The following is a 15,085-nucleotide window of genomic DNA, read 5'->3' as shown; positions in this document are numbered from 1 at the left end:
GCTGCGCTTCAGACACACAGGGCGGTGTTATGCTTTGCTTCAGACACAAAGGGCGCTGTTATGGCTGCACTTCAGACACACAGGGCGGTGTTATGCTGCGCTTCAGACACACAGGGCGGTGTTATGCTGCGCTTCAGACACAAAGGGCGCTGTTATGGCTGCACTTCAGACACACAGGGCGCTGTCATGGCTGCGCTTTAGACACACAGGGCGCTGTTATGGCTGCACATCAGACACACAGGGCGCTGTTATGGCTGCGCTTCAGACACAGGGCGCTGTTATGGCTGCGCTTCAGATACACAGGGCGCTGTTAGGGCTGCGCTTCAGACAAAGGGCGCTGTTATGGCTGAGCTTCAGACACACAGGGTGCTGTTAGGGCTGTGCTCCAGACACACAGGGCGCTGTTAGGGCTGCGCTTCAGACACAGGGCGCTGTTATGGCTGCGCTTCAGATACACAGGGCGCTGTTATGGCTGCACTTCTAACACAAAGGGCGCTGTTATGGCTGAGCTTCAGACACACAGGGCGCTGTTAGGGCTGTGCTCCAGACACACAGGGCGCTGTTAGGGCTGCGCTTCAGACACAAAGGGCGCTGTTATGGCTGTGCTTCAGACACACAGGGCGCTGTTATGGCTGTGCTTCGAACACACAGGGCGCTGTTATGGCTGCGCTGTAGACACAAGGGGCGCTGTTATGGCTGCACTTCAGACACACAGGGCGCTGTTATGGCCGCGCTTCAGACATCCAGGGCGCTGTTATGGCTGTGCTTCAGACACACAGGGCGCTGTTATGGCCGCACTTCAGACACGCAGGGTGCTGTTATGGCTGCGCTTCAGACACACAGGGCGCTGTTATGGCTGCGCTTCAGACTCACAGGGCGCTGTTATGGCTGCGCTTCAGACACAAAGGGCACTGTTATGGCTGCGCTTCAGACTGACAGGGCGCTGTTATGGCTGCGATTCAGGCACACAGGGCGCTGTTATGGCTGCGCTTCAGACACAAAGGGCGCTGTTATGGCTGCGCTTCAGACTCACAGGGCGCTGTTATGGCTGCGCTTCAGACACAAAGGGCGCTGTTATGGCTGTGCTTCAGGCACACAGGGTGCTGTTAGGGGTGCGCTTCAGACGCACAGGGTGCTGTTAGGGCTGCGCTTCAGACACAAAGGGCGCTGTTATTGTTGCGCTTCAGACACACAGGGCGCTGTTAGGGCTGCGCTTCAGACACACAGGGCGCTGTTATGGCTGCGGTTCAGACACACAGGGCACTGTTATGGCTGCGCTTCAGACACACAGGGCGCTGTTAGGGCTGCGCTTCAGACACACAGGGCACTGTTATGGCTGCGCTTCAGACACACAGGGCGCTGTTATGGCTGCGCTTCAGACACACGAGGCGCTGTTATGGCTGCGCTTCAGACACAAAGGGGGCTGTCATGGCTGCGCTTCAGACACAAAGGGCGCTGTTATGGCTGCGCTTCAGACACAAAGGGCTCTGTTATGGCTGCGCTTCAGACACAAAAGGCGCTGTTATGGCTGCGCTTCAGACACACAGGGTGGTGTTATGCTGCGCTTCAGACACAAAGGGCGCTGTTATGGCTGTGCTTCAGACACACAGGGCGCTATTAGGGCTGCGCTTCAGACACACAGGGCACTGTTAAGGCTGCGCTTCAGACACAAAGGGCGCTGTTATTGTTGCGCTTCAGACACACAGGGCGCTGTTAGGGCTGTGCTTCAGACACACAGAGCGCTGTTATGGCTGCGCTTCAGACACCCAGGGCGCTGTTATGGCTGCGCTTCAGACACACAAGGCGCTGTTATGGCTGCGCTTCAGACACAAAGGGCGCTGTTATGGCTGCGCTTCAGACACAAAGGGCTCTGTTATGGCTGCGATTCAGACACAAAAGGCGCTGTTATGGCTGCGCTTCAGACACACAGGGCGGTGTTATGCTTTGCTTCAGACACAAAGGGCGCTGTTATGGCTGCACTTCAGACACACAGGGCGGTGTTATGCTGCGCTTCAGACACACAGGGCGGTGTTATGCTGCGCTTCAGACACAAAGGGCGCTGTTATGGCTGCACTTTAGACACACAGGGCGCTGTTAGGGCTGCGCTTCAGACACACAGGGCGCTGTTAAGGCTGCGCTTCAGACACAGGGCACTGTTATGGTTGCGCTTCAGGCACACAGGGCACTCTTAGGGCTGTGCTTCAGACACACAGGGCGCTGTTAAGGCTGCGCGTCAGACGAAGGGCGCTGTTATGGCTGCGCTTCAGGCACACAGGGCGCTGTTAGGGCTGCGCTTCAGACACACAGGGTGCTGTTATGGCTGCGCTTCAGACACAAAGGGCGCTGTTACTGCTGCGCTTCAGACACACAGGCCGCTGTTCGGGCTGCACTTCAGAAACAGGGCGCAATTATGGCTGCGCTTCAGACACAAAAGGCGCTGTTATGGCTGCGCTTCAGACACACGGGGCACTGTTAGGGCTGTGCTTCAGACACACAGGGCACTGTTATGGCCGCGCTTCAGACACGCAGGGTGCTGTTATGGCTGCGCTTCAGGCACACAGGGCGCTGTTATGGCTGCGCTTCAGACTCACAGGGCGCTGTTATGGCTGCGCTTCAGACACAAAGGGCACTGTTATGGCTGCGCTTTAGACTGACAGGGCGCTGTTATGGCTGCGATTCAGGCACACAGGGCGCTGTTATGGCTGCGCTTCAGACACAAAGGGCGCTGTTATGGCTGCGCTTCAGACTCACAGGGCACTGTTATGGCTGCACTTCAGACACAAAGGGCGCTGTTATGGCTGCGCTTCAGGCACACAGGGTGCTGTTAGGGCTGTGCTTCAGACGCACTGGGTGCTGTTAGGGCTGCGCTTCAGACACAAAGGGCGCTGTTATTGTTGCGCTTCAGACACACAGGGCGCTGTTAGGGCTGCGCTTCAGACACACAGGGCGCTGTTATGGCTGCGGTTCAGACACACAGGGCACTGTTATGGCTGCGCTTCAGACACACAGGGCGCTGTTAGGGCTGCGCTTCAGACACACAGGGCACTGTTATGGCTGCGCTTCAGACACACAGGGCGCTGGTATGGCTGCGCTTCAGACACACGAGGCGCTGTTATGGCTGCGCTTCAGACACACAGGGGGCTGTCATGGCTGCGCTTCAGACACAAAGGGCGCTGTTATGGCTGCGCTTCAGACACAAAGGGCTCTGTTATGGCTGCGCTTCAGACACAAAAGGCGCTGTTATGGCTGCGCTTCAGACACACAGGGGGGTGTTATGCTGCGCTTCAGACACACAGGGCGGTGTTATGCTGCGCTTCAGACACAAAGGGCGCTGTTATGGCTGTGCTTCAGACACACAGGGCGCTATTAGGGCTGCGCTTCAGACACACAGGGCACTGTTAAGGCTGCGCTTCAGACACAAAGGGCGCTGTTATTGTTGCGCTTCAGACACACAGGGCGCTGTTAGGGCTGTGCTTCAGACACACAGGGTGCTGTTATGGCTGCGCTTCAGACACACAGGGCGCTGTTATGGCTGCGCTTCAGACACACAAGGCGCTGTTATGGCTGCGCTTCAGACACACAGGGTGCTGTAATGGCTGCGCTTCAGACACAAAGGGCGCTGTTATGGCTGCGCTTCAGACACAAAGGGCTCTGTTATGGCTGCGATTCAGACACAAAAGGCGCTGTTATGGCTGCGCTTCAGACACACAGGGCGGTGTTATGCTTTGCTTCAGACACAAAGGGCGCTGTTATGGCTGCACTTCAGACACACAGGGCGGTGTTATGCTGCGCTTCAGACACACAGGGCGGTGTTATGCTGCGCTTCAGACACAAAGGGCGCTGTTATGGCTGCACTTCAGACACACAGGGCGCTGTTAGGGCTGCGCTTCAGACACACAGGGCGCTGTTAAGGCTGCGCTTCAGACACAGGGAACTGTTATGGCTGCGCTTCAGGCACACAGGGCACTCTTAGGGCTGTGCTTCAGACACACAGGGCGCTGTTAAGGCTGCGCGTCAGACACAGGGCGCTGTTATGGCTGCGCTTCAGGCACACAGGGCGCTGTTAGGGCTGCGCTTCAGACACACAGGGTGCTGTTATGGCTGCGCTTCAGACACAAAGGGCGCTGTTACTGCTGCGCTTCAGACACACAGGCCGCTGTTTGGGCTGCACTTCAGAAACAGGGCACAATTATGGCTGCGCTTCAGACACAAAAGGCGCTGTTATGGCTGCGCTTCAGACACACAGGGCACTGTTAGGGCTGCGCTTCAGACACACAGGGCGCTGTTATGGCCGCGCTTCAGACACGCAGGGTGCTGTTATGGCTGCGCTTCAGGCACACAGGGCGCTGTTATGGCTGCGCTTCAGACTCACAGGGCGCTGTTATGGCTGCGCTTCAGACACAAAGGGCACTGTTATGGCTGTGCTTCAGACTGACAGGGCGCTGTTATGGCTGCGATTCAGACTCACAGGGCACTGTTATGGCTGCACTTCAGACACAAAGGGCGCTGTTATGGTTGTGCTTCAGGCACACAGGGTGCTGTTAGGGCTGCGCTTCAGACGCACAGGGTGCTGTTAGGGCTGCGCTTCAGACACAAAGGGCGCTGTTATTGTTGCGCTTCAGACACACATGGCGCTGTTAGGGCTGCGCTTCAGACACACAGGGCGCTGTTATGGCTGCGGTTCAGACACACAGGGCACTGTTATGGCTGCGCTTCAGACACACAGGGCGCTGTTAGGGCTGCGCTTCAGACACACAGGGCACTGTTATGGCTGCGCTTCAGACACACAGGGCGCTGTTATGGCTGCGCTTCAGACACACGAGGCGCTGTTATGGCTGCGCTTCAGACACACAGGGGGCTGTCATGGCTGCGCTTCAGACAAAGGGCGCTGGTATGGCTGCGCTTCAGACATGCAGGGCGCTGTTAGGGCTGCGCTTCAGACACACAGGGCGCTGTTAAGGCTGCGCTTCAGACACACAGGCCGCTGTTCGGGCTGCACTTCAGAAACAGGGCGCAATTATGGCTGCGCTTCAGACACAAAAGGCGCTGTTATGGCTGCGCTTCAGACACACAGGGCACTGTTAGGGCTGCGCTTTAGACACACAGGGCGCTGTTATGGCCGTGCTTCAGACACGCAGGGTGCTGTTATGGCTGCGCTTCAGGCACACAGGGCGCTGTTATGGCTGCGCTTCAGACTCACAGGGCGCTGTTATGGCTGCGCTTCAGACACAAAGGGCACTGTTATGGCTGTGCTTCAGACTGACAGGGCGCTTTTATGGCTGCGCTTCAGACTCACAGGGCACTGTTATGGCTGCGCTTCAGACACAAAGGGCGCTGTTATGGCTGCGCTTCAGGCACACAGGGTGCTGTTAGGGCTGCGCTTCAGACGCACAGGGTGCTGTTAGGGCTGCGCTTCAGACACAGGGCACTGTTATGGCTGCGCTTCAGGCACACAGGGCACTCTTAGGGCTGTGCTTCAGACACACAGGGCGCTGTTAAGGCTGCGCGTCAGACACAGGGCGCTGTTATGGCTGCGCTTCAGGCACACAGGGCGCTGTTAGGGCTGCGCTTCAGACACACAGGGTGCTGTTATGGCTGCGCTTCAGACACAAAGGGCGCTGTTACTGCTGCGCTTCAGACACACAGGCCGCTGTTCGGGCTGCACTTCAGAAACAGGACGCAATTATGGCTGCGCTTCAGACACAAAAGGCGCTGTTATGGCTGCGCTTCAGACACACAGGGCACTGTTAGGGCTGCGCTTCAGACACACAGGGCGCTGTTATGGCCGCGCTTCAGACACTCAGGGTGCTGTTATGGCTGCGCTTCAGGCACACAGGGCGCTGTTATGGCTGCGCTTCAGACTCACAGGGTGCTGGTATGGCTGCGCTTCAGACACAAAGGGCACTGTTATGGCTGTGCTTCAGACTGACAGGGCGCTGTTATGGCTGCGATTCAGGCACACAGGGCGCTGTTATGGCTGCGCTTCAGACACAAAGGGCGCTGTTATGGCTGCGCTTCAGACTCACAGGGCACTGTTATGGCTGCGCTTCAGACACAAAGGGCGCTGTTATGGCTGCGCTTCAGGCACACAGGGTGCTGTTAGGGCTGCGCTTCAGACGCACAGGGTGCTGTTAGGGCTGCGCTTCAGACACAAAGGGCGCTGTTATTGTTGCGCTTCAGACACACATGGCGCTGTTAGGGCTGCGCTTCAGACACACAGGGCGCTGTTATGGCTGCGGTTCAGACACACAGGGCACTGTTATGGCTGCGGTTCAGACACACAGGGCGCTGTTAGGGCTGCGCTTCAGACACACAGGGCACTGTTATGGCTGCGCTTCAGACACACAGGGCGCTGTTATGGCTGCGCTTCAGACACACGAGGCGCTGTTATGGCTGCGCTTCAGACACACAGGGGGCTGTCATGGCTGCACTTCAGACAAAGTGAGCTGGTATGGCTGCGCTTCAGACATGCAGGGCGCTGTTAGGGCTGCGGTTCAGACACACAGGGCGCTGTTAAGGCTGCGCTTCAGACACAGGGCGCTGGTATGGCTGCGCTTCAGGCACACAGGGCGCTGTTATGGCTGCGCTTCAGACACACAGGGCGCTGTTATGGCTGCGCTTCAGACACACGAGGCGCTGTTATGGCTGCGCTTCAGACACACAGGGGGCTGTCATGGCTGCGCTTCAGACAAAGGGCGCTGGTATGGCTGCGCTTCAGACATGCAGGGCGCTGTTAGGGCTGCGCTTCAGACACACAGGGCGCTGTTAAGGCTGCGCTTCAGACACAGGGCGCTGGTATGGCTGCACTTCAGGCACACAGGGCGCTGTTAGGGCTGCGCTTCAGACACACAGGGTGCTGTTAGGGCTGCGCTTCAGACACACAGGGCGCGGTTATGGCTGCGCTTCAGACTCAAAAGGCGCTGTTATGGCTGCGCTTCAGACACACAGGGCGCTGTTAGGGCTGCGCTTCAGACACACAGGGCGCTGTTATGGCTGCGCTTCAGACACACAGGGCGCTGTTATGGCTGCACTTCAGACACACAAGGCGCTGTTATGGCTGCGCTTCAGACACACAGGGCGCTGTCATGGCTGCGCTTTATTCACAAAGGGCGCTGTTATGGCTGCTCTTCAGACACACAAGGCGCTGTCATGGCTGCACTGCAGACACAAAGGGCTCTGTTAGGGCTGCGCTTCAGACACACAGGGCGCTGTTATGGCTGCGCTTCAGACACAGGGCGCTCTTAGGGCTGTGCTTCAGACACAAAAGGCGCTGTTATGGCTGCGCTTCAGACACACAGGGCGGTGTTATGCTGCGCTTCAGACACAAAGGGCGCTGTTATGGATGCGCTTCAGACACAAAGGGCGCTGTTATGGCTGCACTTCAGACACACAGGGCGCTGGTAGGGCTGCGCTTCAGACACACAGGGCGCGGTTATGGCTGCGCTTCAGACTCAAAAGGCGCTGTTATGGCTGCACTTCAGACACACAGGGCACTGTTAGGGCTGCGCTTCAGACACACAGGGTGCTGTTATGGCTGCGCTTCAGACACACAGGGCGCTGTTATGGCTGCGCTTCAGACACACAAGGCGCTGTTATGGCTGCGCTTCAGAGACACAGGGCGCTGTCATGGCTGCACTTCAGACACAAAGGGCGCTGTTATGGCTGCGCTTTATTCACAAAGGGCACTGTTATGGCTGTTCTTCAGACACACAAGGCGCTGTCATGGCTGCACTGCAGACACAAAGGGCTCTGTTAGGGCTGCGCTTCAGACACACAGGGCGCTGTTATGGCTGAGCTTCAGACACAGGTCTCTGTTAGGGCTGTGCTTCAGACACAAAAGGCGCTGTTATGGCTGCGCTTCAGACACACAGGGCGGTGTTATGCTGCGCTTCAGACACAAAGGGCGCTGTTATGGCTGCACTTCAGACACAAAGGGCGCTGTTATGGCTGCGCTTCAGACACAAAGGGCGCTGTTAGGGCTGTGCTTCAGACACAAAAGGCGCTGTTATGGCTGCGCTTCAGGCACACAGGGCAGTGTTATGCTGCGCTTCAGACACACAGGGGGCTGTTAAGGCTGCGCTTCAGACACAGGGCGCTGTTATGGCTGCGCTTCAGACACAAAGGGCGCTGTTATTGCTGCGCTTCAGACACACAGGTCGCTGTTAGGGCTGCGCTTCAGACACACAGGGCACGGTTATGGCTGCGCTTCAGACTCAAAAGGCGCTGTTATGGCTGCGCTTCAGACACACAGGGTGCTGTTAGGGCTGCGCTTCAGACACACAGGGCGCTGTTATGGCTGCGCTTCAGACACACAGGGCGCTGTCATGGCTGCGCTTCAGACACAAAGGGCGCTGTTATGGCTGCGCTTCAGACACAAAGGGCTCTGTTATGGCTGCGCTTCAGACACAAAAGGCGCTGTCATGGCTTTGCTTCAGACACACAGGGCGGTGTTATGCTGCGCTTCAGACACAAAGGGCGCTGTTATGGCTGCGCTTCAGACAGACAGGGCGGTGTTATGCTGCACTTCAGACACACAGGGCGGTGTTATGCTGCGCTTCAGACACAAAGGGCGCTGTTATTGCTGCGTATCAGACACACAGGGCACTGTTAGGGCTGCGCATCAGACACACAGGGCGCTGTTAAGGCTGCGCTTCAGACACAGGGCGCTGTTATGGCTGTGCTTCAGGCACACAGGGCGCTGTTAGGGCTGCGCTTCAGACACACAGGGTGCTGTTATGGCTGCACTTCAGACACAAAGGGCGCTGTTATTGCTGCGCTTCAGACACACAGGGCGCTGTTAGGGCTGCGCTTCAGACACACAGGGCACGGTTATGGCTGCGCTTCAGACTCAAAAGGCACTGTTATGGCTGCGCTTCAGACACACAGGGCGCTGTTAGTGCTGCGCTTCAGACACACAGGGCGCTGTTATGGCTGCGCTTCAGACACACAGGGCGCTGTTATGGCTGCGCTTCAGACACACAAGGCGCTGTTATGGCTGCGCTTCAGACACACAGGGCGCTGTCATGGCTGCACTTCAGACACAAAGGGCGCTGTTATGGCTGCGCTTTATTCACAAAGGGCGCTGTTATGGCTGCTCTTCAGATACACAGGGCGCTGTCATGGCTGCACTGCAGACACAAAGGGCTCTGTTATGGCTGCGCTTCAGACACAAAAGGCGCTGTTAGGGCTGCGCTTCAGACACACAGGGCACTGTTATGGCTGCGCTTCAGACACAGGGCGCTGTTAGGGCTGTGCTTAAGACACAAAAGGCGCTGTTATGGCTGCGCTTCAGACACACAGGGCGGTGTTATGCTGCGCTTCAGACACAAAGGGCGCTGTTATGGCTGCGCTTCAGACACAAAGGGCGCTGTTATGGCTGCACTTCAGACACAAAGGGCGCTGTTAGGGCTGCGCTTCAGACACACAGGGCGCTGTTATGGCTGCGCTTCAGACACACAGGGCACTGTTAGGGCTGCGCTTCAGACACAAAAGGCGCTGTTATGGCTGCGCTTCAGACACACAGGGCGGTGTTATGCTGCGCTTCACACACAAAGGGCGCTGTTATGGCTGCTCTTCAGACACACAGGGCGCTGTCATGGCTGCGCTTCAGACACAAAGGGCGCTGTCATGGCTGCGCTTCAGACACAAAGGGCGCTGTTATGGCTGCTCTTCAGACACACAGGGCGCTTCCATGGCTGCGCTTCAGACACAAAAGGCGCTGTTATGGCTGCGCTTCAGACACACAGGGCGGTGTTATGCTGCGCTTCAGACACAAAGGGCGCTGTTATGGCTGCGCTTCAGACACAAAGGTAATGGCTGTGCTTCAGACACACAGGGTGCTGTTATGGCTGCACTTCAGACACACAGGGTGCTGCTATGGCTGTGCTTCAGAGACAAAGAGCATTGTTAGTTGTGGCTGCTTTTCAGATACATCAACACTGTTAGTTGTGGCAATGGTTCAGACACAGAGGGCTCTATTGGATGAAGCACCTGTTTAGACACACAGGGGGTGCGGGTAGTTGTGTCTACGGTGAGACAAAAAGGGTGATTTTTTGTAATTCTATGCAAATAATTGAATGGTATTAGGCTACCTAGAGCTGGAAAAGTCCATGCCAGCCAATTTACCAATTAGAGACAGGAGACCTAGAAGACTGTAACCCACAATCCCCTGCACGGTACACGAGTAAGGTGAGTTCTGGGCAACGATCAGTCCTGTGAGACTTGCAGGATTATCTGTGGTTGGTGAGCCCAAAATATTCTTTCATCAAGATCGGGCACACAAAAGAACCTGCATGATGGATGTTTGTTAAAACTTTATTAAACTTAACGACCTAATCAAGTGCAGATAATGTGTATAGATGTAAGTTTGAAAACAAACAAAATAGTTGCAATAAATAGAATTAGCAAGCAGAATATTAAAAAGAATCGCAACATTGTGAGGGTATTTCATATGTTCATTGAATGAGAATCATTCTCTGTTTCACTTTCTAGCCTTTAGCTAAGATGTCTTAGCACAAAAAGTGCCTTTCTGAGTTTCCTGAAGTGACCTCCAGACCAAGTACCTTAACTGGACAACAGCTGTGTTGTTCTGTACTTCAATAAGGTGTCTGCATTCTAGACTCTGAGAAGCCTATGGCCTATGGCCTTTGCAGAGGATGTTTACATCACCAGCTTACACAAACCAAGTCTCCTCGGAAGGCAAAGATTCCTTTCTGCCGAATACATGGATGTGCCAAGAAAGATGAAAAACACTTTTCTGGTTATTTTGAAATGGGCAGGCCTCACAATGAATGAAGGGAAATGTAAGAACTGTGGACACTAGGCTGGCACAGCAGTTCAAGTGCGGAGGGCACCAGGGGCGTAACACAAGCCACTGCAGCCCCCACGGTGCGGGGGGCCCCAAGCTCCAAGGGGCCCCCTCAGCACTGCACTCTGGCCGGAGAGCTCCTGATTGAGCCCGGAGGGGGCCCCTCTATGTACCGCGCAGGGAGGCCCCCTCACTTTTCGTTACGCCAGTGGAGGGCACTGTTAGTTGTGGCACTGTTTGGACGCAGTGGGCACTGTTAGTGTGACAGGTCTACAGACATCGTTTCCATAGGAAAAAATGATACTGGCATAGAGCTTCGATTTCATGACTTCATGCTGGTGGTCCATGTTTGGATGGACAGTAACTGCCTTAAATTGAATGCAGGAAAAAAGAAGTCCTACTTTTTGGACCCCAATCATCTTTTTGGGGTCCATCAGCATGGCCAGCTATCATGGGCCTTATCTCCCCCTCCAGTAGGGCTCGCAACTTGGGAGTGATCATTGATGATATACTTAACAGATCAGGTAAAAAAGCTCACTTCATCCACGTTTAACACTCTTAGAATAATTAAAAAGGTTCTGCCTTTTATACCTGCCAAATTGCACAAGAGATTAGTCACCTCGCTAATCCTATCTAAAACAGACTAGTGTAGCAGTCTGCTTCTGACTACTCACAAGTACAATATTAATAAACTTCAGGATCTGCAAAACGCTGCAGCTAGACTTGTGTTAAAAATACCCACATTTTGCTCAGTGTCTCAAGACATAAAACATTTGCATTGGCTTCCTATTAAACAGAGAAGCACCTTTAAGGTGTTATTTCTCACTTATAAAGCATTTCATGATCTCGGTCCTGACTCTGAACCAGAGCTTTAAACGGTATCTCTCTGTCAGAAATCTTTGTTCAGTAAATGCTAGATTCAAACAAGTACGATAGGGTGGAAAGAGCATTGTGCTGGCAGCATCCAAAGCATGAAACGTACTGCCTCTCTTCCTAAAAACAGCACCCAGTCTCCTCGCCTTCAGGAAAGCTGTAAAGACCTGGTTGTTCAGGTCCTGGTAGCTTTTGCGGTTCCGTGACACTATTGAACTGGACCTGAATAGCGCTTATTAGCCTCTGGGCAGTAATGCGCTTTACAAATCCAGTTAACATAACATAACATAATGGGCACTATTGGCTGGCAGAGCAGTTCAGGCACGGAGGGCACAGTTAGTTGTGACAGCTATTCAGACACAGAGGGCACTACACAGAGGGTACGGTTGGCTAGCACAGTGGTTCCGACACAGAGGCCTCTGTAAGTTGTGCCAGATCTTCAGCTATTGAGAGCTGTTGCTCTGGTGCAGGGAGCTGTACCATGCGACAAATTACCTTATGTTTTAGTTATGCATGCATGGTTCCTTACTTCCTAAGTAGGTCACAGAAGTCTAATGCATTGTTGCTTTGATATCTCCTGCCTCTCCTTGTTTTCCTTTTAATATCTTTTCCTCTTAACCACTCTCCCTTGCTCTCTCTCACTTTCTTTCTCTGTCTCTTTGACAACTTCTCTTATGGTTGCTCTCTTTATTTCTCACTTCCCACTGCTTTCTGTTTTTCTCTCGTTTTTTCCTCTTTCTCTGCTTTTTTCTCTCTCTTGGTCTCTGTCTGTCTCTACCTTCCTTGCTGCGCTCTCTGGTCTACCTTGCTTCCCCTCTGTTTCTCTGCGCTCACTCTTATCCTCACCCCTCTTTTTCCCTTTCTTCCCCATTTCTTGCCACAACCTCTGCTTCCTCTTCCTCTCTGACTCCATCTTTTTTCTCAATCCATCTCATCTTTCTTTCATTCCCGTTCTCTCTCTCGCCCCTGACCCTTTCTCCCTATTCCTACCCCTATGTATCCTTCTCGTGCCTTCCTCTGCGTTTGTCTATCCGTCTCTCCTCCCTCTCTCTCTCTCTTCCCTCTATGTCTCCTCCTTCTGCCTTTCTGTGTGTTTGTCTGCTTGTCTTTCCTCCCTCTCTCACTCTCACGCTCCCCTCTGTCGCCTCCTGCCGCCTTCCTCTGTGCTTGTCTACCTGTCTCTCCTCCCTTCCTCTCTCTCTCTCTCTCTCTCACCCCTTCTCCTGCCTTCCTCTTTGTTTGTCTGTCTGTCTCTCCTCCTTCTCTTCCCTCTCTCTATGCCTCCGTCTGTCTCTCTCTCTCTCTCTCTTGACCTCTCTCCCCTTTCCCTCCCTCTTTCTCTCTCTCTCTCTCTCTCTCTCTCTCTTTTACCTTCCTTTGTCTTTGTCTGCCTGTCTCTCCTTCCTTTTTCACTTTCTCTCTCTCTCTCTCTGTCTCCTTCTCTTGCCTTCCTCCGTCTCTCTCTTTCCTTCCTCTGTCTTTGTCTGTCTGTCTTCCCTCTCTTGCCCCTCTTCTCTCCAGCCCAGTGATGCCCGCCTGGCACAGTCAGTGCAGGTTCACCACTACCAGCATCAGAAGAAGCACCTGCAGCACCAGGACGAGTGAGTGACGGGCTAAGAGGGGGTGAAAAGTTTCAATAACTTGTAATAAAACACATTACCGAGGCAGCATGCGTAATTCTGTAGTTAAATGATGTTGTGATGTGCACACCAGAGGAAGAGTTCCTTTCACCAATCTGCAACAACTTTCCAAAACAGTAATTCAGTGCCCTCAGTCTGATTTTGCTCAATTGCTAAAGCGCTGTTTCCCCACAAAAGAATGATACATCCTTCTAACATGGTGGTGTAAATGTGGCATGTTCGTTTTCTAGGGAGTATTCCTTTCTCCTTAAAAAAGTTCCAATAATCATAATGTGGAGGTGTGTGGAGACGTGTCGGCTTTTGGTGTTTAGTTCAACATCAGGGCCTGTACTCTCAGCCTCATGAGCTACCTAAGACCCCGGTGGTTTCCAAGAACAGTGTAGAACTTTCCAAGCCACGGGTACTTTAATCAACTGTCGGCTAGACTACAGCAACTCTCTTTATTCAGGTCCGCACATCTCTCTCAGCACCTGTAGATCATGTGAAATTCAGCAGCCGTCTTCATCTAGAATCTTCCCTCTCATGACGCTGCATAGTCTCAGCTTATAGAACTTAAGGGAGAGGCTGTGGCGTAACAACCAGAGCTGCCGACTTTGGAACTGGGGTATGGGGTACGAGTCTCAGCGTCGGCTCAACATCCTGTGATGCTGGACAAATCACTCAGGAGCATAGTTATGAGCCCCTTGTGCCACTGTAGCATAACTTTTTGTGATGCTCTGGTGGCACAAACTACAAAAGCATATTTATGAGGTCACACAAAGCCACTCTGCGTGGCTTTGAGTGGCCTCGTAGACATAGAGTAAGTAAGGCAGCGCAAATCGCTGCGTTGCCTTACACTGCACTAGGGAGGTGTTTCATAGGCATTGCGGTGGGTGTTCGGATGCAACACTCATGGATTTTGACGCTTGCCCAGATTTACAAAGCCATGTACACCGGGGATGCAGCGAAACCCTACGCTTCCCCAGGGGAGGTGCAATGAGAAGTCATAACTTTTTTTCTCCTTGTTTTAAATAGAAAGAGATAAAAGGCTCCCAGGGTAGTTTTTGTGTAGGATGGTGCCCCATCCTGCACAAAAACAATCCTTCCGACAACACAGGCACCCTTGCACCATGGTGCCACGGTGCCTGCGTTGGCTCTAGGCTGCCGTAATAGCACCAGTGCAAGGGGAAAGGGATGGAATGCGCTGTATTGGATAAATAAAGTGCATTACTGTCCTTTCACTTTGACTAGTGCAGCTCAGCAAGGTGACTTGCTGTGCTGCGCTTTTTTGCTCTGTAAACCCTGGATCGACCCCATAAACTGAATGGGGCCTTGCATCAAATGCTGCTCCACTGGGACCTTTGAGGACAGGACGTGACCTTACTGCCAGAGCTGCCGACTTTGGAGCTGGGGTACCAGGTTCAAGACTCAGCGTCCCCGTGCCTACCAAAAAAGAATGTGTCCTTGTGTAACATAACTGGTGCTCATGTAAAGCACTTCAGTACTTCCGGGTCGAGCTTGCGCTATATAAATCTACTCACACAAAAAAAATGTGTGGAACAGATTTAGAGCTTTAGTTAGGACCGCTGGGAGAGGTGGGGGGGGGGCGGGGGAGGGGGTTTTGCATTATTCCCCTTTTTCTGGGCGCGCACTGTCACCCCTATTTGTAACTAGTATAGAAAGACTGCTTCGTGAATAAATGATGATTCCAGTAGACGACGTCAGATGCACAGAGTTTGCTGACCCGGTCGCAGTAGAAACTTCAGACATACCTGGGTTTACTCAT

The 15,085-nt window shown here is 53.7% G+C and overlaps 1 protein-coding gene across 2 annotated transcripts in view; it reads left to right on the top strand.

The window, feature by feature from the left end:
- The window catches only part of LOC146870411 (uncharacterized), a 1,711,658-nt gene that overhangs the window by 1,660,388 nt on the left and 36,185 nt on the right, over positions 1-15,085 (top strand). For both annotated transcript variants that reach the window (XM_085640891.1, XM_085640893.1), the window contains one exon: positions 13,202-13,281. In XM_085640891.1, the coding sequence (XP_085497017.1) occupies positions 13,202-13,281 (80 nt within the window). The remainder of the gene's footprint in view (positions 1-13,201; positions 13,282-15,085) is intronic.

The sequence above is a fragment of the Triturus cristatus genome, chromosome 1_1 (genome assembly GCF_964204655.1).
Source record: "Triturus cristatus chromosome 1_1, aTriCri1.1, whole genome shotgun sequence".
Taxonomy (NCBI): Eukaryota; Metazoa; Chordata; class Amphibia; order Caudata; family Salamandridae; genus Triturus; species Triturus cristatus.
Note: the sequence above shows the minus strand (reverse complement) of the source record. Positions and strands in the feature narration are given on the sequence as shown.